The 27,254-nt window shown below is 36.8% G+C and overlaps 2 protein-coding genes and 1 long non-coding RNA gene across 7 annotated transcripts in view; all 3 read left to right on the forward strand.

Annotated features, from left to right (window-relative positions):
- The window catches only part of tmem108 (transmembrane protein 108), a 63,872-nt gene extending 58,518 nt beyond the window's left edge, over positions 1-5,354 (forward strand). The window contains exon 5 of one of the 3 annotated variants that reach the window (XM_051066855.1): positions 2,721-3,227. In XM_051066855.1, the coding sequence (XP_050922812.1) occupies positions 2,721-2,837 (117 nt within the window). In that variant the 3' untranslated portion in view covers positions 2,838-3,227. Of the gene's footprint in view, positions 1-2,720; positions 3,228-3,387 lie in introns of those variants that run through there. The other 2 variants (XM_051066854.1, XM_051066853.1) reach the window with 2 other exon arrangements.
- An 837-nt stretch (positions 5,355-6,191) lies between these two features.
- LOC108903056 (protein CDV3 homolog) lies at positions 6,192-10,645 on the forward strand. 2 transcript variants are annotated; one of them, XM_018705134.2, is made up of 5 exons: positions 6,192-6,624; positions 7,352-7,428; positions 7,748-7,881; positions 8,278-8,440; positions 8,754-10,645. In XM_018705134.2, exons 1-5 carry the CDS (start codon positions 6,439-6,441, stop codon positions 8,878-8,880), a joined length of 687 nt encoding a protein of 228 aa, XP_018560650.1. In that variant the 5' UTR covers positions 6,192-6,438; the 3' UTR covers positions 8,881-10,645. The 2 variants fall into 2 exon arrangements, with proteins under 2 accessions (XP_018560650.1, XP_018560652.1); XM_018705136.2 differs by having other exon boundaries at positions 7,355-7,428.
- Positions 10,646-11,887: 1,242 nt separating this feature from the next.
- LOC108903058 (uncharacterized) lies at positions 11,888-23,829 on the forward strand. Of its 2 annotated transcripts, XR_007809415.1 has the most exons (4): positions 11,888-12,631; positions 13,552-13,610; positions 22,705-22,829; positions 23,447-23,829. It is a non-coding gene; the product is annotated as an uncharacterized LOC108903058 (long non-coding RNA). The 2 variants fall into 2 exon arrangements; XR_007809414.1 differs by lacking the exon at positions 22,705-22,829.
- Positions 23,830-27,254: the final 3,425 nt, after the last annotated feature.

Raw genomic sequence — 27,254 nt, forward strand, 5'->3', positions numbered from 1 at the left:
CTTTTGACAGCCACCAGACACCCTTCAGGGCCTGATCCTGCTGCATTAAGCTGCAGAATAGCATAATAACTGCAAAGGAACTAGAGTCTTTTTTTCATGAAGCAGTAGGAGTTGCACCTTAGGCAAAACACAGTTTTTTGCATTTTGGTCTGTTAGAGATGGAGAAATAAGTCTTTCTTCCCTTTTGATAATATTTTTTTCATGGATGATTCCTGAATTTGTCCTTACCATTTGTTTTTGGAGAGACGACAGCTTAGTTGTTTCAGATAGTTTACTACAAGGCACATCACCAGTAGTCATTTCTAACAGCATTTTTGTGTGGAAGTTTTTCTTTCCACCACAGTTTATTCTACCAGTGGCATATTGTCCTGAAACATGACAGCCCTCTAGCTGAGCAGCTCGTGTGGGCGCTTTCCAGAGGCTATTTGAAGCAGCTGCTTCTCCAACTACTGTCCTAACCCTCATTTTCCCTTTCCTGCTTCTGCCTGCTGTAGCTGGTGTTGTTGACTGTGTGCTGTATGAGGAGGAAGAAGAAGTCATCAAGTCAGGAGAACAACCTCAGCTACTGGAACAACGCCATCACCATGGACTACTTCAGCAGGCACGCTGTGGAGCTGCCCAGAGAGATACACACTCTGGAGAGTGAGGTACAAACTACTGGCACAACTGTCTCTATTAGCGCACAACAATACACACTCAAGTGGTGGGACATTTACTTGATGTTTCACTGTTTCACTGTTTCACATCAGTCAGCAGAATGGTTTTAATGAGTATGGAAACAACAAGAGGATCCATGTCCAATCTCTCCCGTCAGCAAAGCCTTGAGGCCTGCTGAAGTGCACTTGAGCATGACACTGTATTATTACAATTTACAGAGATGCTATGTGGAGCAAGTAAAAGGAGAATTTCCCTGCAGGGAAAATGTTAGAGTACTGATTCTTAGACAGTTTTTCACATCCAATATTTTCCTTAATTAAAATTCAGAGAATAGTAGTATAGCATTAATATACAGGCTAATAACACAGCATTATTTGGTTGGTGTGTTTTAGACTAACACTGTAAACACAGGTCATATTTTGTTGCAGGCTAGCCATATTAATCCCCTCAGCCTTCATTGATTGATGGGTTTATTTGAGTGTTCAGCACCAAAAGGCGCCCAGTCCATATGTGCTCCCAAGTCAGCAATGATAACCAGCCAAAAAAACACATTCAGGATTCTTAAGCTAATTTTGAACAACAAGATCACAAAAGTATTGCTCTTCAGGAATTGTCTAAACTGTGTCTAAACCGTCTACGTCACTGGCCAGGGGAAGAGGAAGGAAGTATACCTGTACATATTTCAATATGTGCAACATCAGATTTATGGACAGTATTGTCTGACATATCTTTGTCCATAGTTTGTTTAAGTCTGGAAGCTTTGGTAGTTTCATATTACTTTAAAAACTTGTGTCACGGTCTTTTGAGTGAGCAAATGAAGCCATGAAATATGCACACCCCAGCCAAGGCTCTTTATGGTTGTAAAAATCCATCAAATTAAAATATTCTATAGTTCTCCACTGTTTTTAATAACTGATCAACTGGCGACAGTAAGATTTTATGGGTTTTTTTATGAGGTAATTATATTAATTTCTCTTTCCCTTTCATGTTTCTGTCAATTTTGCTCTTACTTAGCAAATATGATAGAAAAAGGACAATAGCAAGATCATATTTGGACTCACCCTGGCCAAAGGTTGTCATATTTGTCCAATGATATATCATTGGACAGCTGGGGAACAGCGCAGGTTTTTTGGTGCATTACAGCACCATCTGCTGGATACTGTAGTTTATAAGGGTGACAAGGATTTTTCTGAGTGTTAAATGTGCAATCTCCCGCCTTCTCATTCCTATATCATTTTGATTTGTCATTGCTTTATTCAGGTTTTTTTAAATCATCTTCTGTCCAATGACTATTTGACTGTGTGTGTGTCTCCTTTCTTTTATTCCTCGACCATTGCACAATTTGCATTCCTTTGCCACCTGTGGGGGCATCAGGAGAGGGAAGCTAAGGTTGGATCATGTGTGGGATGCCCCTGGTGACACCCAGGTGTTGTTTTCCCTTGCTTTACCTGTCTCTGTAGAGCAGCAGCCTCATAGCTTCCCTGGTGCTATAAGTAAATGAGAGAGCTCTTGGAGAAATGATTGTAAACCTAAATGACAGTATTAAGTTGATTTGATTGGATCTTGCTGATAAAATGGCCTCATTCCTGCTGTAAAACAAATCATTTTGTTTTTCACACCTCCCTCCTCCAGCACTGCCTCATTACTGCTGACTCACCATCAACAACTATTTCTACAACCCCCTCCCCCTACATTAAGTGCCTCTGTTGCCTTGTTTCTTCTGAGTCATCCCTCCCTTTTGTCTCTCCACTCATGAAGCTTTTACATCTTCTCCTCCACCTTCCTTTGTATCTCTGTTCATCCAGTTTTGTCAGGTATCTTTGTTCACCATCTCCTTAAAAGCCCCCAGGGTACACCAAACCCATATTTTATTCTGTTCGCTTCCACGCTAAACTGTCTGACTCTGCTCCTCACCTGTAGAGTGACTTAGATATAGTAGACTGCAATGTGTACCCTAATGGTGAGCCCTGAAGCGTGAATCATGAATCACAGCTATTGTTTAACAGTTAGACACCTGTGTTAATTTTTTCGCTGTGTGTGTGTGTGTGTGTGTGCATTTGCAGGAGCATGACACCTGTCTACCCCCTAATGGAGACTACAGTGGCAGCAGCGTGGTCCTGGTTAACCCTTTCTGCCAGGAGACCCTCTTCATCAACAGAGACAAAGCTTCTGCCACCTAGAGACAGAAAACGAGAGACACTGTCAGATTCTCCTCTTCTACTCCCCCTGCTGTTGTTGTCTATTTTATATATGTGGTAAATATTCAGAGACTTTGACTTTATACTGTATATTATAAACACAAAGAGCAACCTGAAAGGAGAGTGATGTAAACAGACACTATTTACTATGAGGATGCACCTGCATATTTTTCTGATGTACATTTTCTACAAAAGGCTTAATTGTGATAAAAGGTTTTTATTGTCTTTATAAAATACAGAGTATATGTGGGTTTGTTTCCTTACAGTGGCTTGATGGTGAGTGCACTGTGGATATTGCCACATGAAATCTGCTTTAGAGAGAGAAACGTGCTATGAAAATTTAAAGCATTAAAGCTGTTCTTTGTAATTTTATTTTTCCTTTAAAATCAAATCCCAAAATACTTATAGCCTGTTGAACTTGAATATAACACCTACAATATGTAGTTTGGGGGAGGGGATTGGGGATCAAATGGTGTATATGAAATCAGGGTCTGTATTTATCAAACTTCTAAGAAAGTTTAAAAAAAAAAAGTGCCATCAGGTTGAAGAACTGAATTACAAGAGATGTTGCCTTTATGAACAACACTCAAGTGATCACATGATTAATCGTGTATGCTCAGAGCAGGAATAACCAATCAGAGATGAGGATTTAACTTATGTCTGCCCAATTCTTCATTCTTTAGAAAACATCCTTACATTTTCCTCCAGTGGTCTTATTCTGCAAAATTATATGTGATCTTTAAAAGTTCATTTTCTTTGTGTGAAATCCTCAGTATTTCCAGTAGCAATTTGAATGTTAACAATGATAATTGCATATTTTTTTATAATATACATTAATTTTTGATAATAATAATACTATGTATTTTATTTACAGAGTGACAGAACAGAGGAGAATTTTAAATCTAACATTAAAAGCAGTTTTAAAAAGGTGACAAATACAGGATATATACATTATAAATAAGCATTATGTAATAGGAAATAGAGAAGGTACATCAGAGACAACATAGTATAATAAGAAGAATTTAGTACTATGCTGACAAGTGCAGACAATAAAGATAAACTGAAGGTGATTGCAAACAAAATCAGACGGTTTTGTTCTTTGCACTTCTGATAAATGTAGGAAAAAAGTGGTGTAACATCCTATCAAATGCAAATAGCTGTGTAATTCATAATCCAGTAGGTTTAAACTATTTGAATATTATTCATCATGACAAAGAATATTTTGTACTCACTTGAAAACACGAAGTCATCTAGGCTCTACTTTTGATCAAATAAAATAAAGGGAGCTCTGGAGCCTCTCTTATAAGTCATAAAAAAATGATGAATGGGTTTTATTCTTAAGTTTGAAAGTAGGATAAGTAAAGGACTTTAACTTTTATTTCTCAGCAGTTTGATAAAAACGAGCCCAGATTTTCCTGGTTAATCTGAGCAGACTATTTGGATGATTTGGGGTCTACATCTGACAGTTATGAATGATGGTGCATCTATCAGTCAAAATGAGCTGACTTAAAAATGACTTTCCCCCTCATGTGTCACCAGCTTCTCTTTATGAGGGACCACATAGATGTCTTAATTCTTTATGTTGGCCCTTTATATATCAGTATGTGTGTATGTGTGTGAATGCTTGGTTCGTGCATGTAAGCATACTGTGTGTGTGTGCAGTAAAGTGTGTGATTGTGGATGAATGAGTTGAAACGTGCTGCCCCCTTAACCAAATATCACTGTTACTTTACATCAAACAAGACTTTGTATCACTTTCCGCTCAGTTTTATCTGTTTCTCTATGTGTGTCTTGTTTGTGTGTGTGTGCCTCTGTATGTGTGTCTTTCTGTCTGTCTGTCTGTCTCTTGTCTGTATATCGTGGAGTGGCTGCTGGTTATAGCCCAGTTTGAGAAAGACTTTCTCAGCACTGTAGGAAACAATTAGACCATCCCTTGCTACTATAAGTGTCTCCCTTCATAAATAATGTGTTTGTACATCATTGCAAACTGTGTTTGTTGAAATGTTGAATGATTATGAATCAGCTGCTGGACCACATAACATGTGTTAGAGGCTGTCAAAAAATCTTGACCAATAAAAACACTGAGACAAAAAATGTATGCTGAATATTTACTGTGAGCACATACAGAGGCGTTTGAATATTTTTTTTAATTATTGAACCCGTGGTCCTTCTATCATCTGTTTTTACTTTGCATTGCTGCAGTTTTATTCAATAATCAATGCTGCCTGCCTCTATTGTTGCTAAAGATTTTCTGCATTGTGCAATGTTGTTCTGAAATCACTGATTAAAGCGGTGATGGTGAATAACACGGTTAAACATATTGATATTTCCTGCATTGGATGCTCACAGCTGGGCTTGTTGTTTTGCACGCTCAAAAAAGTGGATATTTTACAATACGTTCAGTGGCACGGTGGAGCAGTGTTCAACATTATGTATTTTTTGTACTGTAGTATACACTGTACTTTTTACTGCTGAGCAATAAAACAAACAAAAAACACAGTACTCTGTTTGTCTGATTTATTCTCTTGAGAAGTAAATTTAATCAATAACACACTTCCTCATATTTCACCATGGCTGACCGACTTTGGACACTAAGTCCAAAACAGTGATGTTTGACAGTTGTCCTACAGTATGTGTGAGTTAGATATCACACCTGTTGGTTACATAACAAAGCAGTGTAAACAGTCCTGCCAACCACAGCACATCCATTGATGTAGTGAGCCAGAATTTTCTCTTTGTGCTGCATCTGGTCAAGTGACCTCCAGCTCTGGGAAGGTGAGTTCAATTATCTGTTTACAAGTTACTGCTGAGGAGAGGTTTAATTTGACGTGAGTGATATTTACAGATTTGTTGGCCTGTTCAACTACTAATAGCAAAAGCACACATTCATACATTGATGGTTACTGAATTTAGGTGCAAGCAAAGTGACCTTCTGGAGGAGGATCTCCCACAACATGGCAACCCAGAAGTTGTCATTATTAACGACAAATATATTTTAAAGAAAAATACCTATATACATACATACAATACATACATAAAAAAATCACTGGTGCCAACATCTAAAATCAGATTTTATACAACAAAACTTTAAAACACAAGCTCAATATGATCTAAAATAATGTAGGCCTTAAAACTACATTCACACAGAATCCCTCTTCAATTACAGTTTATAATTAGTGAGTTGTACCAAGTTGGATTTAAGCGTTTTTTTTTTTTTTAATTTAACTTCGGATATTTTTCCAAAGAGTGATATATTTGGGGAAAAAAACCCAACTAATATTATGACTTTTATTTTTGTGTAAATGTCAAAATAATATATCCGGTTCAGGGTCGATGTATTTCCGGGTAACGGTACAGATTTGTCAAATAGTCCGTGCATGGCATGGTTGACAGGATACCTAACGATTCGGCAACAGAACCAGGGTGGACATTTTTATCAGCCTGGAACAGAAGTTAAACTGCCAGATTAAGGAGTAACACCGTGTCCTCTGACCATTTGACCAACTGTCCTCACTCTGCGAGAGCGCAGTTTTCACATTTGTCATTGCTCGGTTAGCTAACTATTTTACGTTGGTCTTTGAAAATGGCGGATGTACCGACGGAGAAGAGCCTGGACGATTTCTTTGCCAAGCGGGATAAAAAGAAGAAGAAAGAAAAGGGAAAGGGTAAGGAGTCTGCCGTCGGGCCCACGTCGACTGCAGTGAAAAAGACTAAGAAGGAGAAGGAAAAATCGGCAAAAAATGAGAACCAAGACGCACAGATTGAGAAGGTAACCAACGCTACTCTTCTGTAACTTTTTTTTCCTCAGCAGCGTCTATTGCACACACCGGTGTCGTGTCACATTTTGTATCCTCGTCGTTATCTGCCTCTTCCGTACATGTAGCTTGCTTGCTTACAGCTCTCTGAAATTTCACCAGGTTATGAAGGATAATAAGCATTTCAGCATGAAGTGACAACGCCGGTTGCTAGCTAGCATATGGTTTCTCCTGGCACACTTTGTGACGGGGGTAACAAAATTCATCATCACACACTTTTTGTGTTTTTCTTGCACCTTTATCTTTACGTGAGCGAGCTGTTAAAGCGGATTCGTGACATAATATTACATGTAATGCCTGTACATTTAGCTATCATAGTGTCACTGGCCTTGTGTTTGCATGGGGAAAGCTGTCGTCCCCCTTCGATTAAATCGTGGCTTTCCAGCTAGGCCGAGCCGCCATTTGTCATAAGTTTTTACGGGGGTACCAGCCTTAAAGCTTTCAAATCACATGAAGGTATGATAAAATGCCAAAACTAAGTTACTTATTATAAGATTAAAAGCCTTTCATATTGGTGTGTAACGTTGCCCCAAACCACTATAGCTTGTGTGACCATTTCTTGGGAAGAACTGGTCAGAGTGCAGATGTTTGTCACCTACAGAAATGATAGTAGGGTTTTGGAAGTTGTAGGAATTTATTACATTGTAAGGTACTTTTGAGTTAATGGTTCCGTCTGCCTAGGAGGACGAGGAGTGGAAAGAGTTTGAGCAGAAAGAAGTGGATTACAGCGGGCTTCGGCTGCAAGCTTTACAAATAAGGTGAGAATGAAATTATTTATTTGGTTGTCATGAGTACTTGGTCACATGAGGAGTTGTCAGTTGCATCTGAGCCTTGGTGTCATCAAGTGGGAGCCAGTAAAGATCATGGCCCCTATGACCCATCCTACAACATTTCAAAAAATATCGTTTTAACCATGGCTAATTTATTGTAGTGCTGACAGCACTAAAGATGACATTTGTTGTTGACATGTTTTTATGGAGCTGCTATCGTGCATTGGTTGTGGGACATGGTCTAGAGGAAGTTGGCTGAACCAGTGCAGCTCATCATGTCTTCATCTGTCTGTCTGATGTTTTGCAGTGATGAGAAAGAGGAAGAGGAGTACGAGAAGGAGGAGGTTGGTGAGGATGGAGAGATCATTCTAGTCAGTGGAGACAAAGTGTCGGGGCCCTGGAACAAATCTGGAGCTGCTCCCCCTCCTGCTGCACCTGTGGGTGAGTAAACCAACTCCACTTGTAATGCTGGCTTGTAAACATGCCACTGGTAATAAAGCTGTATTTGCTTTTCACTCTGGTCATTTTACAGATACTGAGCTCATATTTCCTTTATTTCGTCTATCACTTGTGTTTTTGGAATATATGACAGGGCACCGTTTTCCAGTGCATTCCAAGCCACACAAATAAAGTGAATTTTTGATTTTATTGTATCTTGAAAAAATCACATACACAGCCTGCAGCTGTAAATAAATGATTAAGGTGTATGTACTGTGATTTTATTAAATAAGATAGATAAGATAAGATAATCCTTTATATATATATATGCATGCAACTGGAATTTGCTCCTGGAAATCTGGTTTTCTTGTCTAACTGATGTTATCTGTGCACTTTCAGAGGATGTAGAGGTGCCTGAGGCAAAGCCTGCTGGTGTATATCGCCCTCCAGGGGCTCGGCTGTCCACTAACAGACGAGGTCCCAGCCAGGGCCCTCCTGAGATTTTCAGTGATGCACAGTTCCCCTCTCTGCTGGCCACTGCTAAGCATGTGGAGACACGCAAGTAAGCAGAGTTCAAGTGACAGTAGTTTGTTCAACATGGTTTTCAGAAAAATACAGACTGCAATTTCTCAGAACCCAAAATGAAGTCCAAACTTAAAATATGTTCAGTTTACAACCTTGTAAAATGTCTTTTTTTTTTTTTTTTTAACAATTGTGTAAAATGCTCACATTAAAGATGAAACCAGGCACTGTTTACTGTGTCTTGATAAAGGACTTAGAGGATAGTTTGTTAATTTGCAGGCAGTTCATTTTCTGTCTGATTTACTGACTGATTGATTGTTCTGACACTAAAGTTATACATATCTGTCTTTTAGGGACAGAGAGATGGAGAAGACCTTTGAGGTTGTGAAACACAGGAACCGTGGTAGAGAGGAGACCGGTGGTGCATCCATGCAGCACTTGCAGCTTGACAACCAGTACGCCATCCTGGGGGATAAGTAAAGCCGCTCCCCCTCCGTCCCCTGGCCCCTCCAGCGCGGTCCTGCCCAGCCCCCTGAAGGAAGCTGAACTCCAGCTGTGTGGACTGCAGTCCTGACAGAGCTCACGCTGCCACCACCATCACCACACTGGTTACTCACACAAACACACAGCCTTGTATACACACACACACACACACACACACACACACACACACACACACACACACACACACACACTCACTCACTCACTCACTCACTCACTCATATGCAACATTATCACTGCAGCACATGCACATACAGTGACACTCCCTTAAAAAATATCGATAACACACTTTACATACAATTGGTTGGCAAACCTGAAGGACTGCATCTGAAGGGGCTGTTGAAAGAGGGAATAATTGAAGCGGAATTAGCAAAATACACCCAAACGTACAACACTGCAGCAACAAAAGACAACATAGTTGTCCTTTGTGGATTGTAATCAGAGCAGCAGTTGTATGGCGCAACTTCTCTCTGGACTTCAACTTGGTTTGATAAAGCCACAGAGGATTGAAGAAGACTTTAGGCAAGATGATTTTACAAACTTCTGTGAAAATATCTATTTTTTTGCAAGATCGCTATAACCCAATCGCACATGGTTATTTTGGGGTGTGTTTTTGAGTTGTGGTTGGGGCTTCGGAATTGGGGAAACTACCTCAGCAGCATAGCTGGTGGTGACCATGTGGACTGAGCTTTTTTTCCGCTGTGGTGGTGAACTGGGGCAAACACCGGCCCCCATCCACCCCCCACCCCTCCTCCTCCTCCTCTTCTTCCACATACAAGCTGGCCATCAGGCTCTTTGATTTAGAAACTTGAAGCTTTGCTTTTTTCCTTCACGATGATGATGATGACATTGCGAAGATCTATGGACAAGAAGTGATAGGTTGTGGTCCTCATTTAGAATTTCTATATAAAGTGGCCTTACTGATAGAGAGAAACTGCTTTGTCATCTGAAGAGAACTTTGCTTGTTATCTCACGGGCTCTTGCCTGCCTTTGGATCTCACCACTTTGTGAAAAAAAAAAAAACATATACAAAAGAAAAAAATCCTTCTGTTCGAGAATGTAGTGCTGTTGTAGTTTGCGTGATGATTACAACTACTAACTGTCTATCATATCCACTTTTCAGTTTTTCTGCCCTTCCTGTTTTTTGGTCTCTTCTAGACATCAGCTAAAGCGCAATTAAAGCTCGTTTCTAATCCCAAACCATTCTTTTGGTAACAAATGCTTTACTGTGGTTTGTCAGCATTTGTCACAAATGTTACAATGCCAACAAAATGATGGAAAACCACTTTAAATGCATAATTTGAAGTTGCCCATATTGTCGCTCTGTGGTACATTTCAACTCCAGTTTTAAGACCGATCTTTTTTTATCAAGGCTTTTCCTCCTCTATTATCATACTGTCTCAGCCTTCATTGCAGCCGTTTAGAACAGGTAGTTTGTGCATAACTTCATTTTCCAGAGAGTTACAGTGACTGCTGGTCTGTAAATACAAACTGTCACCAAACCAACAGAGTACTATCCACTTCCAAATCAGTGGTACGCCCAGTTAAAATCAAATGGGTTTTTACTACAAGCATAGTTATGTTTAGAAAGGTGAAGAACTGGATTTATGTTCTGTGTTTCTGTCCTTTCCATAAAAGATGTCAGGGAGTGTTGATTCCTGCTGGGACACTTTGCGTGGACATAGATAATATTTGTGATGAAAAGAGAAGAGCCTAACACAGAAAATAAAGTGATCCTTGTGAATTGAGTCTCGTCTGAATCTTTAAAGTTAAAAACTGGAATCTCTACACAGTGTCTTTTTCCAGAAAAGATATTGTTTATTTGTAAACTCAAGACTTGTTTTAACCTGCTGTTCATAATCACTTACTCTATTCCTGTGATTTCTCACTTTGTCAGAGCAGGTGATAGTTTATTCACCATTTGTCAAAATTATCCAGAGTTCCTAGGCTTTAAAAAAATATATTTCAAATGACCTTATACCAAACACATGAACAAATAAAAGAAACTTTTCCCACACAACCGACTTAAAATGTTTATTTGAAGGAGGCAGTAACACCAGCAGAGTAATGAAATGGTCATTTCTGCCATCTGTTGAGCTCCTCTGCTGTGTGTCTTCTATCATGTTTGCTTCCCCTGAGAAGATGGGACATTTAACATATACAGGTTAAAATGAAAATAAATATGAATTGCCACATACTCTTTTACCCTCCCTCTTAAAACATGCAGTTTTAAGGTTGTTTTTCCGATGATACTTATTTTTTACTTCTAAAAAACATATCTCAAATTCTAGTTTTGGTGAGTGCTGAATACTTTCTTACCTGGCTCACATTTGTTTCAGTTGTTGTGCCATTTACCTGTCACCTGAAGGGAAAGATTTCAGTTGTAATGTCTTCTTTTCCATTGTTTAACTGGGTAAAAAACTCACAATGTTAAAGAAAATTTCAGGGGACATCTTTGCCATTAATAAAAGCTTATGGTGATGCTAGCTAGTTCTGCGACAGTCATCTCTCCTGTGGAACCAGGTAAATTACTTTTAATTTGTGTAACCTTGTGAGCACTTCTTCAAAAATAATAAAATCACTTTCTCCTGCTGCCACCTTTGTCACCCACCAGCAGTTTTGGTTTCACAGTTGGCATTGTACTCTCTGTAGCCCCCTGAAAATGAAATATATAGCAATTGAATTAAAAACAAAATTCCAATCCTAAACCAATGACAAAACATTGGGTGTTTGCATAATGTCCTTTTGTTTATTATATTCCTGCAATGTCATTACATTAGATTTCAAACAAGGCAGCAAAACAGTCAATCAGTAAATCTGTTTGTGATACTTGATATGTTATTTTTTACTTTTGAAAGTCATTTCAAATTCTAATTTCAGTGAGCAGTGAATACTTTCTTACCTGGGTCACATTCCCTTCAGTTGTTAGAGGTGGAAAACCATCAGGATTTTCAAGAGGGCGCCATACACCTATCATCTGAAGGGAAAGAGGACATTATTTTGGGAATTTAGAATTACACTTTGATGATGATAAATCTGAAATATAGGATCATTCTATCCACTCTAACTTCACACTCTAAGGTTTACATTAGGGAGTTTGTATTATCAGAATTGAAAATGTGCTCTCATTCATCCTCAGTGTGGAGCTCAGCATAGAGTGAATTCTGAAAGGTAATGTTTAATGTACAAAAAATAGATCGAACAAAAGAAACAAAGACAAACAGTGCCACTTAAACTGAGAAAACTGGGCCTTTGTTTCCCTTGTTTAACCAGGTAAAACTCACTGACATAAAGACAACTGAAGGAGACATCTTTGTCATTGGCAAACTCAAAACCTCCCTAATAAATTAAAGATTATATACATTACATTACTGAAAATAACGGTTATGTTCATTATAGATTCATCTGGAAATATTTTTCTCGATCAGTTGATTAATCGTTAATTTACCACATCAATGTTCTATCATATATGTCAAAGAAAAAGAAAATCTTCACATTCAAGAAGCCTTGTGTCACAGATCCACATCCTCCTGCTTTTACTCTCTCCGGCCACAGGGTGGCACTGGCGGGCTCAACAAACTTAAGCTCAGCTACGTAAGGTATCGTAAAATAAACAAAGCAAACAAAGAATCATGAGCCAGGCGGTGGGACTACTTTAAACTATGGCTGTTTATGGAGCTTATCTTGATGCTAGCTAGTCCCGCGACAGTCATCTCTCCTGTGGAACCAGGTAAATTACTTTTAACTTGTGTAACCTTGTGAGCACTTTCATGATAAATTCATAAAATCACTTTCTCCTGCTGCCACCTTTGTTACCTACCGGTGTTTGAGTCGGTGCTGTGTCCCCTGTAGCCCACTGAAAACGAAATATACAGCGCATTGATGATTCCTGGGGAAAAAAGATACAACTAAATTCTTAAGTCAGAGTTGCTAAATTTAAAGTTAGTTAGTTTAAGTCTGGTTCTGCAAATGTTTAACACTTAGTTGAGCAATTGCAACGAAAATACAGCATACTAATTCAACATCTGAAATACTAATATAGACTTTGCTTCAGTCCCAGCTTTAGGTAACACACATCAACTAAGAGATTTATTTTAACCTAATTATTCTAATCAATTAAAGATGTTTACTTTTCAGTAGATCTCAAAAATCTTATCACACAGTCTTACCGAGGCTGTGAGAATCAGTCCCACCAAACATAGTGCCAGTCCTCTCATTTTGAACACATATAAGCCTCTAATGCTCATACACTTATTTTATAGTGTTCATGTCAGTAGGTGGAGTCTGCTGCACTTCTGCACTGTAGCAGTTTTTAAGCTTCAGTTCTAGTTTAATATCAAAGTCCAATTTAGTATATTTGTCTGCAAATATTAAAATTGTTTACTCCAGCAAAGTCCACCTGCTGTTTGGTGTCATTTCTGAGCAGTGTTGTGCTTACATTTTGCCACTGGAGGTAAAAGACATCACACTTTGAATAAAAAAAGAAAAAAGAAAAAGGAAGATAAAAACCATTCTATAACTAAAAGTGTAATTAAAGTTTTTTTTTTTTTCTCATGTGACAGCATTCTTTCGATAACAAATGCTTTACTGTGGAATATTTTCCTGGTGAATAGTGAACATAGTGAAAAATGTCCATTGTAATTTCCCCAGGCCCATGATGACGTCTCCAGATTCCTTGTTTTGTCCGAGCATCAATCCAACACCCAAAGGTATTCACTTTACTATCACATATCTCAAAGAAATGCAGCAAATCCTCATATTTGAGAAGCTAAGGTTTAAACAATGTGTGGCATTTTTGATTGGGGGGAAAAAAAGACAAAAATAATTGTCAAATAAATGCTGACAAATTTTCTGTCAGCACTACTGTAATGAAAAGAGAAGATACTAACACAAATATTAAGTTGTCCTTGTAAATGATGTCATGTCTCAATCTTTTAACTTGATATAGGTATCTGTATACAGTGTGCTTCCAGAAAATTGAAATTTTGGACTTCTTTCAGTAGTTTAGTTTAAAAGTTAATTTTATTGTTGGGCTTTTGTCAGTTAGCTACCTGCTGCCTCTTTCATAAATGTCTTGGCTGGATTAAAGGACAAAGCTGGCATTTCTCTGTACTTTTGTAAATACCAGCAAATCCCATAAAAACACTAAAACCAACAACTGTTCTGTCAAATCTCAATACTTTTTAACTTCCCCTTTTGAATTTATTCACCATTTGTCAAAAATGTGTCCCAAGGCTTTTTGGAAAAAAATTTCAAATGACCTTATACCAAACACATGAACAAATAAAAGAAACTTTTCTCACACAACCGACTTAAAATGTTTATTTGAAGGAGGCAGTAACACCAGCAGAGTAATGAAATGGTCATTTCAGCCATCTGTTGAGCTCCTCTGCTGTGTGTCTTCTATCACGTTTGCTTCCCCTGAAAAGATGGGACATTTAACATATACAGGTTAAAATGAAAATAAATATGAATTGCCACATACTCTTTTACCCTCCCTCTTAAAATATGTAGTTTTAAGGTTGTTTTTCAGATGATATGTTATTTTTTACTTTTGAAAGTTGTATCTTAAATACACATTTTGGTGAGTGCTGAATAGTTTCTTACCTGGATCACATTTGCTTGAGTTGTTGTTGTTGGAAAACCATCAGGATTTCCAAGAGGGTGCCATATACCTGACCTCTGAAGGGAAAGAGGACATTATTTTGGGAACTTAGAATTATACTTTGATGTATGTATGATGATAAATCTGAAATATAGGATCATTCTATCCACTCTAACTTCACACTCTAAGGTTTACATTAGGGAGTTTGTATTATCAGAATTGAAAATGTGCTCTCATTCATCCTCAGTGTGGAGCTCAGCAGAGAGTGAATTCTGAAAGGTAATGTTTAATGTACAAAAAATAGATCCAACAAAAGAAAGAAACAAAGACAAACTGAGAAAACTGGGCTTTTGTTTCCCTTGTTTAACCAGGTAAAACTCACTGACATAAAGACAATTGAAGGAGACATCTTTGTCATTGGCAAACTCAAAACCTCCCTAATAAATTAAAGATTATATACATTAGGGCTGAAACTAACGGTTATGCTCATTATAGATTAATCTGGAAATAATTTTCTCGATCAGTTGATTAATCGTTAATTTACCACATCAATGTTCTATCATATATGTCAAAGAAAAAGAAAATCTTCACATTCAAGAAGCCTTGTGTCACAGATCCACATCCTCCTGCTTTTACTCTCTCCGGCCACAGGGTGGCACTGGCGGGCTCAACAAACTTAAGCTCAGCTACGCAGCTGCCCAAGGTATCGTAAAATAAACAAAGCAGACAATAAGATAAGACAGCTACAAAGCTGAAGAGCACGGTGAAGTCAGTGACTTTGAGAAAAAGTCTAAGGATGTGAGTCAGGCGGTGGGACTACTTTAAACTATGGCTGTTTATGGAGCTTATCTTGATGCTAGCTAGTCCCGCGACAGTCATCTCTCCTGAGAAACCAGGTAAATTACTTGTGTAAATTCTAATTTCAGTGAGCAGTGAATACTTTCTTACCTGGGTCACATTCCCTTCAGTTGTTAGAGGTGGAAAACCATGAGGATTTTCAAGACCGTGCCACATACTGGACTGAATGGAAAGAACTTAGTTATCCTTTAATGTATGTATGTATGCTGATAAATCTGAAATATTTACTTTGAAAATATGATCATTCTATCCACTCTAAAATCACACTCTAAGGTTTACATTGGGGAGTTTGTATTATCAGAATTTGTCATTCATCATCATCAATGTGGAACTTTTGAAAGGTAATGTTTAATTTACAAAATAGATTTTTTTAAAGTGTATGTTAGAAACAGGCCTGTGTTCCTGTCCCCCCTATTTATTTATAGCACTATATACCTCTTATTTTATTTAAACATTCCAGTTGTAATGTCTTCTTTTCCCTTGTTGAACCAGGTAAAAAAAACTCACTGAGAAAAAAAATCAAACATCTTTGCCATTATAATACACATTACAAGACAATACACATTAGGGCTGCAACGATTATGTTCATTGTAGGTTAATCTTGAAATTATTATTATTTTTATTTATTATCAGTCGATTAATTGCTTTGCTAATAAGAAAAAAATAATTTACCCATTCAACCTACTATTTTATATGACAAAGAAAAAGAGAAAAGCTTCACATTCGAGAAACCAAAAGACAGTTTTGCTCAAAAAAACGACTAAACGATTTTTGACTATTAAAATTGAAAAATTATTGGTTTCTGCCCCACAGCGCTTCTCCCATCACAGATCCACATCCTCCTGCTTTTACTCTCTCCGGCCACAGGGCGGCACTGGCGGGCTCAACAAACCTAAGCTCAGCTACGCAGCTGCCCAAGGTATCGTAAAATAAACAAAGCAGACAATAAGATAAGACAGCTACAAAGCTGAAGAGCACGGTGAAGTCAGTGACTTTGAGAAAAAGTTAAAGGATATGAGCCAGGCAGTGGGACTACTTTAAACTATGGCTGTTTATGGAGCTTATCTTGATGCTAGCTAGTCCCGCGACAGTCATCTCTCCTGAGAAACCAGGTAAATTACTTTTAACTTGTGTAACCTTGTGGTTAATGATGATAAATTCATAAAATCACTTTCTCCTGCTGCCACCTTTGTTACCTACCGGCGGTTTTTTTTCCCAGTTGGCGTTGTGCTCTTTGTAGCCCACTGAAAATGAAATATACAGCGCTTGAATTAAAAACAAATAACATTCCTAAACTAATGGCACAACATTTGGATGTTTGCATAATGTCCTTTGGCCTTTTTGTTTACTCTGTTTCTACAATGTCATTGACATTGGATTTCAAACTATGCAGCAAAACAGTTAATCAATAAACCTGTTTCATGTTGGGCTTTTGTCAGTTAGCTACCTGCTGTGTCTTTCATATATGTCTTGGCTGGATTAAAGGACAAAGCTGGCATTTCTCTGCAAATCCCATAAAAACACTAAAACCAACAACGGTTCTGTCAAATCTCAGTACTTTTTAACTTCCCCTTTTGAATTTATTCATTATTTGTCAAAAATGTGTCCCAAGGCTTTTTGGAAAAAATAGACATTTCAAATGACCTTATATCAAACACATGAACAAATAAAAGAAAGATTTCAGTTGTAATGTCTTCTTTTCCATTGTTTAACTGGGTAAAAAACTCACAATGTTAAAGAAAATTTCAGGGGACATCTTTGCCATTAATTAAAGCTTATTATGATGCTAGCTAGTTCTGCGACAGTCATCTCTCCTGTGGAACCAGGTAAATTACTTTTAATTTGTGTAACCTTGTGAGCACTTCTTCAAAAATAATAAAATCACTTTCTCCTGCTGCCACCTTTGTCACCCACCAGCAGTTTTGGTTTCACAGTTGGCATTGTACTCTCTGTAGCCCCCTGAAAATGAAATATATAGAAATTGAATTAAAAATAAAATTCCAATCTTAAACCAATGACAAAACATTGGGTGTTTGCATAATGTCCTTTTGTTTATTATATTCCTGCAATGTCATTACATTAGATTTCAAACAAGGCAGCAAAACAGTCAATCAGTAAATCTGTTTGTGATACTTGATATGTTATTTTTTACTTTTGAAAGTCATTTCAAATTCTAATTTCAGTGAGCAGTGAATACTTTCTTACCTGGGTCACATTCCCTTCAGTTGTTAGAGGTGGAAAACCATGAGGATTTTCAAGACCGTGCCACATACTGGACTGAATGGAAAGAACTTAGTTATCCTTTAATGTATGTATGTATGCTGATAAATCTGAAATATTTACTTTGAAAATATGATCATTCTATCCACTCTAAAATCACACTCTAAGGTTTACATTGGGGAGTTTGTATTATCAGAATTTGTCATTCATCATCATCAATGTGGAACTTTTGAAAGGTAATGTTTAATTTACAAAATAGATTTTTTTAAAGTGTATGTTAGAAACAGGCCTGTGTTCCTGTCCCCCCTATTTATTTATAGCACTATATACCTCTTATTTTATTTAAACATTCCAGTTGTAATGTCTTCTTTTCCCTTGTTGAACCAGGTAAAAAAAACTCACTGAGAAAAAAAATCAAACATCTTTGCCATTATGATACACATTACAAGACAATACACATTAGGGCTGCAACGATTATGTTCATTGTAGGTTAATCTTGAAATTATTATTATTTTTATTTATTATCAGTCGATTAATTGCTTTGCTTATAAGAAAAAAATAATTTACCCATTCAACCTACTATTTTATATGACAGAGAAAAAGAGAAAAGCTTCACATTCGAGAAACCAGAAAACAGTTTTGCTCAAAAAAACGACTAAACGATTTTTGATTATTAAAATTGAAAAATTATTGGTTTCTGCTTCTCCCATCACAGATCCACATCCTCCTGCTTTTACTCTCTCCGGCCACAGGGCGGCACTGGGGGGCTCAACAAACCTAAGCTCAGCTACGCAGCTGCCCAAGGTATCGTAAAATAAACAAAGCAGACAATAAGATAAGACAGCTACAAAGCTGAAGAGCACGGTGAAGTCAGTGACTTTGAGAAAAAGTCTAAGGATGTGAGTCAGGCGGTGGGACTACTTTAAACTATGGCTGTTTATGGAGCTTATCTTGATGCTAGCTAGTCCCGCGACAGTCATCTCTCCTGAGAAACCAGGTAAATTACTTTTAACTTGTGTAACCTTGTGAGCACTTTCATGATAAATTCATAAAATCACTTTCTCCTGCTGCCACCTTTGTTACCTACCGGTGTTTGAGTCGGTGCTGTGTCCCCTGTAGCCCACTGAAAATGAAATATACAGCACTTGAGTTAAAAACAAATAACATTCCTAAACTAATGGCACAACATTTGGATGTTTGCATAATGTTCTTTGGCCTTTTTGTTTACTCTGTTTCTGTAATGTCATTGACATTGGATTTCAAACTAAGCAGCAAAACAGTTAATCAATAAACCTGTTTCATGAAGTCAGTGTCAGTATGATACATGCCTCAGCTTATTAACTGATGATTCTTGGGGAAAAAATACAACTAACTTGTTTCATTTAAGTCAGAATCTGGCTCTACAACCTCTGTTTACATTCAGGTGTTAGCTCAGCAGTTGTACTAAAATGTTGAATGTGCAGCACACTAAATACCATCTGAAAGACTAATGTAGACTTTGCTTCAGTCCCAGCTTTAGGTAACACAAATCAATTAAGAGGCAAAGAGCACAACTTTATTTAGCAGGTCAAAGTAATAAAACATAAAACCTTCAGATAATTAACTGTAGGTTAATTAATTATCCATTAAAGATGTTTCCTCTTTTCAGTAGATCTCAAAAATCTTACCACACAGTCTTACCGAGGCTGTGAGAATCAGTCCCACCAAACATAGTGCCAGTCCTCTCATCTTGAACACATATAAGCCTCTAATGCTCATACACTTATTTTATAGTGTTCATGTCAGTAGGTGGAGTCTGCTGCACTTCTGCACTGTAGCAGTTTTTAAGCTTCAGTTCTAGTTTAATATCAAAGTCCAATTTAGTATATTTGTCTGCAAATATTAAAATTGTTTACTCCAGCAAAGTCCACCTGCTGTTTGGTGTCATTTCTGAGCAGTGTTGTGCTCACATTTTGCCACTGGAGGTAAAAGACATCACACTTTGAATAAAAAAAGAAAAAAGAAAAAGGAAGATAAAAACCATTCTATAACTAAAAGTGTAATTAAAGTTTTTTTTTTTCTCATGTGACAGCATTCTTTCGATAACAAATGCTTTACTGTGGAATATTTTCCTGGTGAATAGTGAACATAGTGAAAAATGTCCATTGTAATTTCCCCAGGCCCATGGTGACGTCTCCAGATTCCTTGTTTTGTCTGAGCATCAATCCAACACCCAAAGGTATTCACTTTACTATCACATATCTCAAAGAAATGCAGCAAATCCTCATATTTGAGAAGCTAAGGTTTAAACAACGTGTGGCATTTTTGATTGGGGGGAAAAAAAGACAAAAATAATTGTCAAATAAATGCTGACAAATTTTCTGTCAGCACTACTGTAATGAAAAGAGAAGATACTAACACAAATATTAAGTTGTCCTTGTAAATGATGTCATGTTTCAATCTTTTAACTTGATATAGGTATCTGTATACAGTGTGCTTCCAGAAAATTGAAATTTTGGACTTCTTTCAGTAGTTTAGTTTAAAAGTTAATTTTATTGTTGGGCTTTTGTCAGTTAGCTACCTGCTGCCTCTTTCATAAATGTCTTGGCTGGATTAAAGGACAAAGCTGGCATTTCTCTGTACTTTTGTAAATACCAGCAAATCCCATAAAAACACTAAAACCAACAACTGTTCTGTCAAATCTCAATACTTTTTAACTTCCCCTTTTGAATTTATTCACCATTTGTCAAAAATGTGTCCCAAGGCTTTTTGGAAAAAAAATTCAAATGACCTTATACCAAACACATGAACAAATAAAAGAAACTTTTCTCACACAACCGACTTAAAATGTTTATTTGAAGGAGGCAGTAACACCAGCAGAGTAATGAAATGGTCATTTCAGCCATCTGTTGAGCTCCTCTGCTGTGTGTCTTCTATCACGTTTGCTTCCCCTGAAAAGATGGGACATTTAACATATACAGGTTAAAATGAAAATAAATATGAATTGCCACATACTCTTTTACCCTCCCTCTTAAAATATGTAGTTTTAAGGTTGTTTTTCAGATGATATGTTATTTTTTACTTTTGAAAGTTGTATCTTAAATACAAATTTTGGTGAGTGCTGAATAGTTTCTTACCTGGATCACATTTGCTTGAGTTGTTGTTGTTAGAAAACCATCAGGATTTCCAAGAGGGTGCCATATACCTGACCTCTGAAGGGAAAGAGGACATTATTTTGGGAACTTAGAATTATACTTTGATGTATGTATGATGATAAATCTGAAATATAGGATCATTCTATCCACTCTAACTTCACACTCTAAGGTTTACATTAGGGAGTTTGTATTATCAGAATTGAAAATGTGCTCTCATTCATCCTCAGTGTGGAGCTCAGCAGAGAGTGAATTCTGAAAGGTAATGTTTAATGTACAAAAAATAGATCCAACAAAAGAAAGAAACAAAGACAAACTGAGAAAACTGGGCTTTTGTTTCCCTTGTTTAACCAGGTAAAACTCACTGACATAAAGACAATTGAAGGAGACATCTTTGTCATTGGCAAACTCAAAACCTCCCTAATAAATTAAAGATTATATACATTAGGGCTGAAACTAACGGTTATGCTCATTATAGATTAATCTGGAAATAATTTTCTCGATCAGTTGATTAATCGTTAATTTACCACATCAATGTTCTATCATATATGTCAAAGAAAAAGAAAATCTTCACATTCAAGAAGCCTTGTGTCACAGATCCACATCCTCCTGCTTTTACTCTCTCCGGCCACAGGGCGGCACTGGCGGGCTCAACAAACTTAAGCTCAGCTACGCAGCTGCCCAAGGTATCGTAAAATAAACAAAGCAGACAATAAGATAAGACAGCTACAAAGCTGAAGAGCACGGTGAAGTCAGTGACTTTGAGAAAAAGTCTAAGGATATGAGCCAGGCAGTGGGACTACTTTAAACTATGGCTGTTTATGGAGCTTATCTTGATGCTAGCTAGTCCCGTGACAGTCATCTCTCCTGAGAAACCAGGTAAATTACTTTTAACTTGTGTAACCTTGTGGTTAATGATGATAAATTCATAAAATCACTTTCTCCTGCTGCCACCTTTGTCACCTACCGGCGGTTTTTTTCCCCCAGTTGGCGTTGTGCTCTTTGTAGCCAACTGAAAATGAAATATACAGCGCTTGAATTAAAAACAAATAACATTCCTAAACTAATGGCACATTTGGATGTTTGCATAACGTCCTTTGGCCTTTTTGTTTACTCTGTTTCTACAATGTCATTGACATTGGATTTCAAACTATGCAGCAAAACAGTTAATCAATAAACCTGTTTCATGTTGGGCTTTTGTCAGTTAGCTACCTGCTGTGTCTTTCATATATGTCTTGGCTGGATTAAAGGACAAAGCTGGCATTTCTCTGCAAATCCCATAAAAACACTAAAACCAACAACGGTTCTGTCAAATCTCAGTACTTTTTAACTTCCCCTTTTGAATTTATTCATTATTTGTCAAAAATGTGTCCCAAGGCTTTTTGGAAAAAATAGACATTTCAAATGACCTTATATCAAACACATGAACAAATAAAAGAAATTTTTCTCACACAACAGACTACCTGTCATCTGAAGGGAAAGATTTCAGTTGTAATGTCTTCTTTTCCATTGTTTAACTGGGTAAAAAACTCACAATGTTAAAGAAAATTTCAGGGGACATCTTTGCCATTAATTAAAGCTTATTATGATGCTAGCTAGTTCTGCGACAGTCATCTCTCCTGTGGAACCAGGTAAATTACTTTTAATTTGTGTAACCTTGTGAGCACTTCTTCAAAAATAATAAAATCACTTTCTCCTGCTGCCACCTTTGTCACCCACCAGCAGTTTTGGTTTCACAGTTGGCATTGTACTCTCTGTAGCCCCCTGAAAATGAAATATATAGCAATTGAATTAAAAACAAAATTCCAATCCTAAACCAATGACAAAACATTGGGTGTTTGCATAATGTCCTTTTTGTTTATTATATTCCTGCAATGTCATTACATTAGATTTCAAACAAGGCAGCAAAACAGTCAATCAGTAAATCTGTTTGTGATACTTGATATGTTATTTTTTACTTTTGAAAGTCATTTCAAATTCTAATTTCAGTGAGCAGTGAATACTTTCTTACCTGGGTCACATTCCCTTCAGTTGTTAGAGGTGGAAAACCATGAGGATTTTCAAGACCGTGCCACACACTGGACTGAATGGAAAGAACTTAGTTATCCTTTAATGTATGTATGTATGCTGATAAATCTGAAATATTTACTTTGAAAATATGATAATTCTATCCACTCTAAAATCACACTCTAAGGTTTACATTGGGGAGTTTGTATCATCAGAATTTGTCATTCATCATCATCAATGTGGAACTTTTGAAAGGTAATGTTTAATTTACAAAATAGATTTTTTTTAAAGTGTATGTTAGAAACAGGCCTGTGTTCCTGTCCCCCCTATTTATTTATAGCACTATATATCTCTTATTTTATTTAAACAGTTGTAATGTCTTCTTTTCCCTTGTTGAACCAGGTAAAAAAAAACTCACTGAGAAAAAAAATCAAACATCTTTGCCATTATAATACACATTACAAGACAATACACATTAGGGCTGCAACGATTATGTTCATTGTAGGTTAATCTTGAAATTATTATTATTATTATTTATTATCAGTCGATTAATTGCTTTGCTTATAAGAAAAAAATAATTTACCCATTCAACCTACTATTTTATATGACAAAGAAAAACAGAAAAGCTTCACATTCGAGAAACCAAAAGACAGTTTTGCTCAAAAAAATGACTAAACGATTTTTGATTATTAAAATTGAAAAATTATTGGTTTCTGCCCCACAGCGCTTCTCCCATCACAGATCCACATCCTCCTGCTTTTAGTCTCTCCGGCCACAGGGCGGCACTGGCGGGCTCAACAAACCTAAGCTCAGCTACGCAGCTGCCCAAGGTATCGTAAAATAAACAAAGCAGACAATAAGATAAGACAGCTACAAAGCTGAAGAGCACGGTGAAGTCAGTGACTTTGAGAAAAAGTTAAAGGATATGAGTCAGGCAGTGGGACTACTTTAAACTATGGCTGTTTATGGAGCTTATCTTGATGCTAGCTAGTCCCGCGACAGTCATCTCTCCTGAGAAACCAGGTAAATTACTTTTAACTTGTGTAACCTTGTGAGCACTTTCATGATAAATTCATAAAATCACTTTCTCCTGCTGCCACCTTTGTTACCTACCGGTGTTTGAGTCGGTGCTGTGTCCCCTGTAGCCCACTGAAAATGAAATATACAGCGCTTGAATTAAAAACAAATAACATTCCTAAACTAATGGCACATTTGGATGTTTGCATAATGTCCTTTGGCCTTTTTGTTTTTCTGTTTCTGCAATGTCATTGACATTGGATTTCAAACTAAGCAGCAAAACAGTTAATCAATAAACCTGTTTCATAGAGTCAGTGTCAGTATGATATATACCTCAGCCTATTCATTGATGATTCCTGGGGAAAAAATACAACTAAATTCTTAAGTCAGAGTTGCTAAATTTAAAGTTAGTTAGTTTAAGTCTGGTTCTACAAATGTTTAACACTTAGTTGAGCAATTGTAACGTAAATACAGCATACTAATTCAACATCTGAAATACTAATATAGACTTTGCTTCAGTCCCAGCTTTAGGTAACACACATCAACTAAGAGATTTATTTTAACCTAATTATTCTAATCAATTAAACATGTTTACTTTTCAGTAGATCTCAAAAATCTTATCACACAGTCTTACCGAGGCTGTGAGAATCAGTCCCACCAAACATAGTGCCAGTCCTCTCATCTTGAACACATATAAGCCTCTAATGCTCATACACTTATTTTATAGTGTTCATGTCAGTAGGTGGAGTCTGCTGCACTTCTGCACTGTAGCAGTTTTTAAGCTTCAGTTCTAGTTTAATATCAAAGTCCAATTTAATATATTTGTCTGCAAATTAAATTGTTTACTCCAGCAAAGTCCACCTGCTGTTTGGTGTCATTTCTGAGCAGTGTTGTGCTTACATTTTGCCACTGGAGGTAAAAGGCATCACACCCAGAGTTTTAAAAAAGCACCGCTCCAATGAAAAGAGAAAACACTCACACAAATATAAAGTGGTTGAAATGGATATCTTGAGCTTCTAGGACAAAGACATTTTGGACTTCTTTCAGTAGCTTAAATCTCAATAATATGGTTAAGCCTTTGTCAATCATCTACCTGCTGGCCCTTTCATAAATGTCTTGGCTTGTTTTTAGGACAGAGCTGGCATTTTTCTGTACTTTTGTAAATATTAGCAAATCCTATGAAAAGACCAAAACCAAGAACTCTTTTCTGATCTCTCAATACTTTTTGACTTCCTCTCTGCACTCCCCAAGCAATTGTTTTCCTAATCATGATGCAGATTTTTTTAGTTAACATTAGTAAACATTTTATTTAAATAAAATTTTCAAAATCTTTTTTTCCTTAAAAAAACTGGCACTGTAATTTTTAGCAGATGTAACTAAAACTAAGCTACAGTGCCCGTTGTTCATGGTAATGAGGGAACATGTGGTCCAGTGCAACAATGTGATTCACTGATGTGTTTTCAATAGATTTTGGACAATCATGATGTTTTACGGTTTATAGCAGTAAGCTATATCAGGCTTGTTAGTGCAATCATTGTCAGTTTTGGTCTTTTGACAGGTTTTTGTTTGAAATGAGAAAAGATATCTATTGCTGGTCTCCTTCCTTTCATTATTGTGTTTTATCTCTTTGCCAGAGACGACGTTAGCTTTGTAAAAAAAAAAAAAAAAAAATCATGGATAAATTATTAAGACTGAGCTCTTCTCTGGGGAAAGAAACCAAATTAGGAAATGTTAACAAAACAGTTTTTTTAAAATGTTTAATAAAAGAAGTATTGGCAGAGCGATTAAATTGCATAATGGTTCCTCCATTAGGACTTCTCATGTGTTTTCGTCTGTTGACTTGAGCTCTCTGCCATGTGTCCTCTTTCATTTTTTTGTATTTCCCTGGAAAACAGAGAAATAAACAAATATATGTCATTGCACTCAGTTTTCATAGACGTTTTTCAGATAAGATACTGTTTTGACTTGCAACATGAAGTGAGGAATTCAGAGATATTTAAGTGTGCTGTCTCTGTATTTTGTTGTCCTTGAGTTTCTCTGCAGTTTTCTTACCTGGGTGTCCTCTCCATCATCAGGTAGTGGTGGGAACCCCAAATTACTTTCAGTTGCCGGTCTGGTGCCATTCCACTGAAGAGGAAAAATCAGCAGTACTTCATGGTGATGTAAGTGTGTTGATTAATTAATATCAAGTTCACACCTTTGTATTTTAGCACTGACTTTGTGTCTAAGTCATATCAGGCTGTTACATTTTATTCCTCCCACCTCTCCAGAAAACTCAATCATATGTTAATCATTAATTTATACGTTTTTAAGTTAAGTTGACCTACCAGTACTGTCTCATTATGGTCTCTGCTTTCTACTGGTGCCTGAAATAGAAAGGCATTGCACTTTAGTTTACTGTAATACACTGACAAAACAGTGAGTGTCCTGCATGGCCATCGACTTTGGACTGCAAACATAGCAGCAAAATAATATAAAATGTACTTTTAGTCTTGTTTAATTCTTACTTGTACACCAGGAAAGTCTTTTTGACAGGATCAAAATCATCACTTGTACGTACATGTTATATTTACATTCTGCATATATTACATTATATTATTTATATTACATTAAACCAAATGAAGGACAAATGATGGCTCCCTTTGTCTCACACACAGATAGAAAATCAAATTCAAAACATTGCCAAGTATAGACAATGGAACCAGAATATACTGTTTTGCAGTGAAATGTACAATTTTTAGTAGTTACAGTTTGATTGAATCTATATAGGTATGTAGTATTCAAACCATTGCAAAGAGAGTGAAGAACTTTATTTCACGGCTTAGAAGAGAAATGCAGTCATTTTGCTGTAAAACGACACAGTTGGATAAAGTAACATTTTTGGAAAATTTTAACAGTGGCTGTCTCCATGCATACATCCCATGTTCAGTCCAAATGTTCCTGCCACAGATTACCCACCATTGAGGAGTTGGTTGTTACATTGACTTCCTCCTTTTTGAATCCATCCTTATTTCCCAGTGCAGTTGTGCTCCCCGGTGGGGGCTGTACATCAAATTGAAAAATGATTTAACCTTAGGTCAAGGACATAATAGTATTTGCTTAGTACACATGTGACAGTTTGTGAAATCCTGCAAAGGATGTTGACATTGGATTTCAAATAAAGCTGCTAAATAATCGATAATTAAATCCCTTTCAAAGAAACAACAGTAGTATGATTCATATTGTAGGCCTCTACTGATTTATTATTGGTTCTTGAAAAGAACAATAAAAAAAAAAAAGTATTTCTAGTTTAGTTTACTTTTTGTATATCGTAGCAGTACCAAAATGACAACTGAATTCTGTATGGAAGCCAAGAAAAGCCATAATGAGCAGAATCTATATGTTACCCCTAAATTGAGAAATTTAAATAAAATTTTGTAATTTTATTAATTTATTTTTAGATCCAAAAATAACCAAATCAATCTTAATTATTGAACTCACACAAATATTTGAAATATTTCTTTTCAAATTGTACA

Source organism: Lates calcarifer, linkage group LG24 (assembly GCF_001640805.2).
Source record: "Lates calcarifer isolate ASB-BC8 linkage group LG24, TLL_Latcal_v3, whole genome shotgun sequence".
Classification (NCBI taxonomy): Eukaryota; Metazoa; Chordata; class Actinopteri; family Centropomidae; genus Lates; species Lates calcarifer.

Excerpts from the sequence above, each read along its gene's own strand:
- LOC108903056 (XM_018705134.2), top strand. The coding sequence starts at position 6,439 with ATGGCGGATGTACCGACGGAGAAGAGCCTGGACGATTTCTTTGCCAAG. Across the intron at positions 6,625-7,351 it reads AAGACGCACAGATTGAGAAG|GAGGACGAGGAGTGGAAAGA; the intron begins GTAACCAACGCT and ends CCGTCTGCCTAG. Across the intron at positions 8,441-8,753 it reads AAGCATGTGGAGACACGCAA|GGACAGAGAGATGGAGAAGA; the intron begins GTAAGCAGAGTT and ends TCTGTCTTTTAG.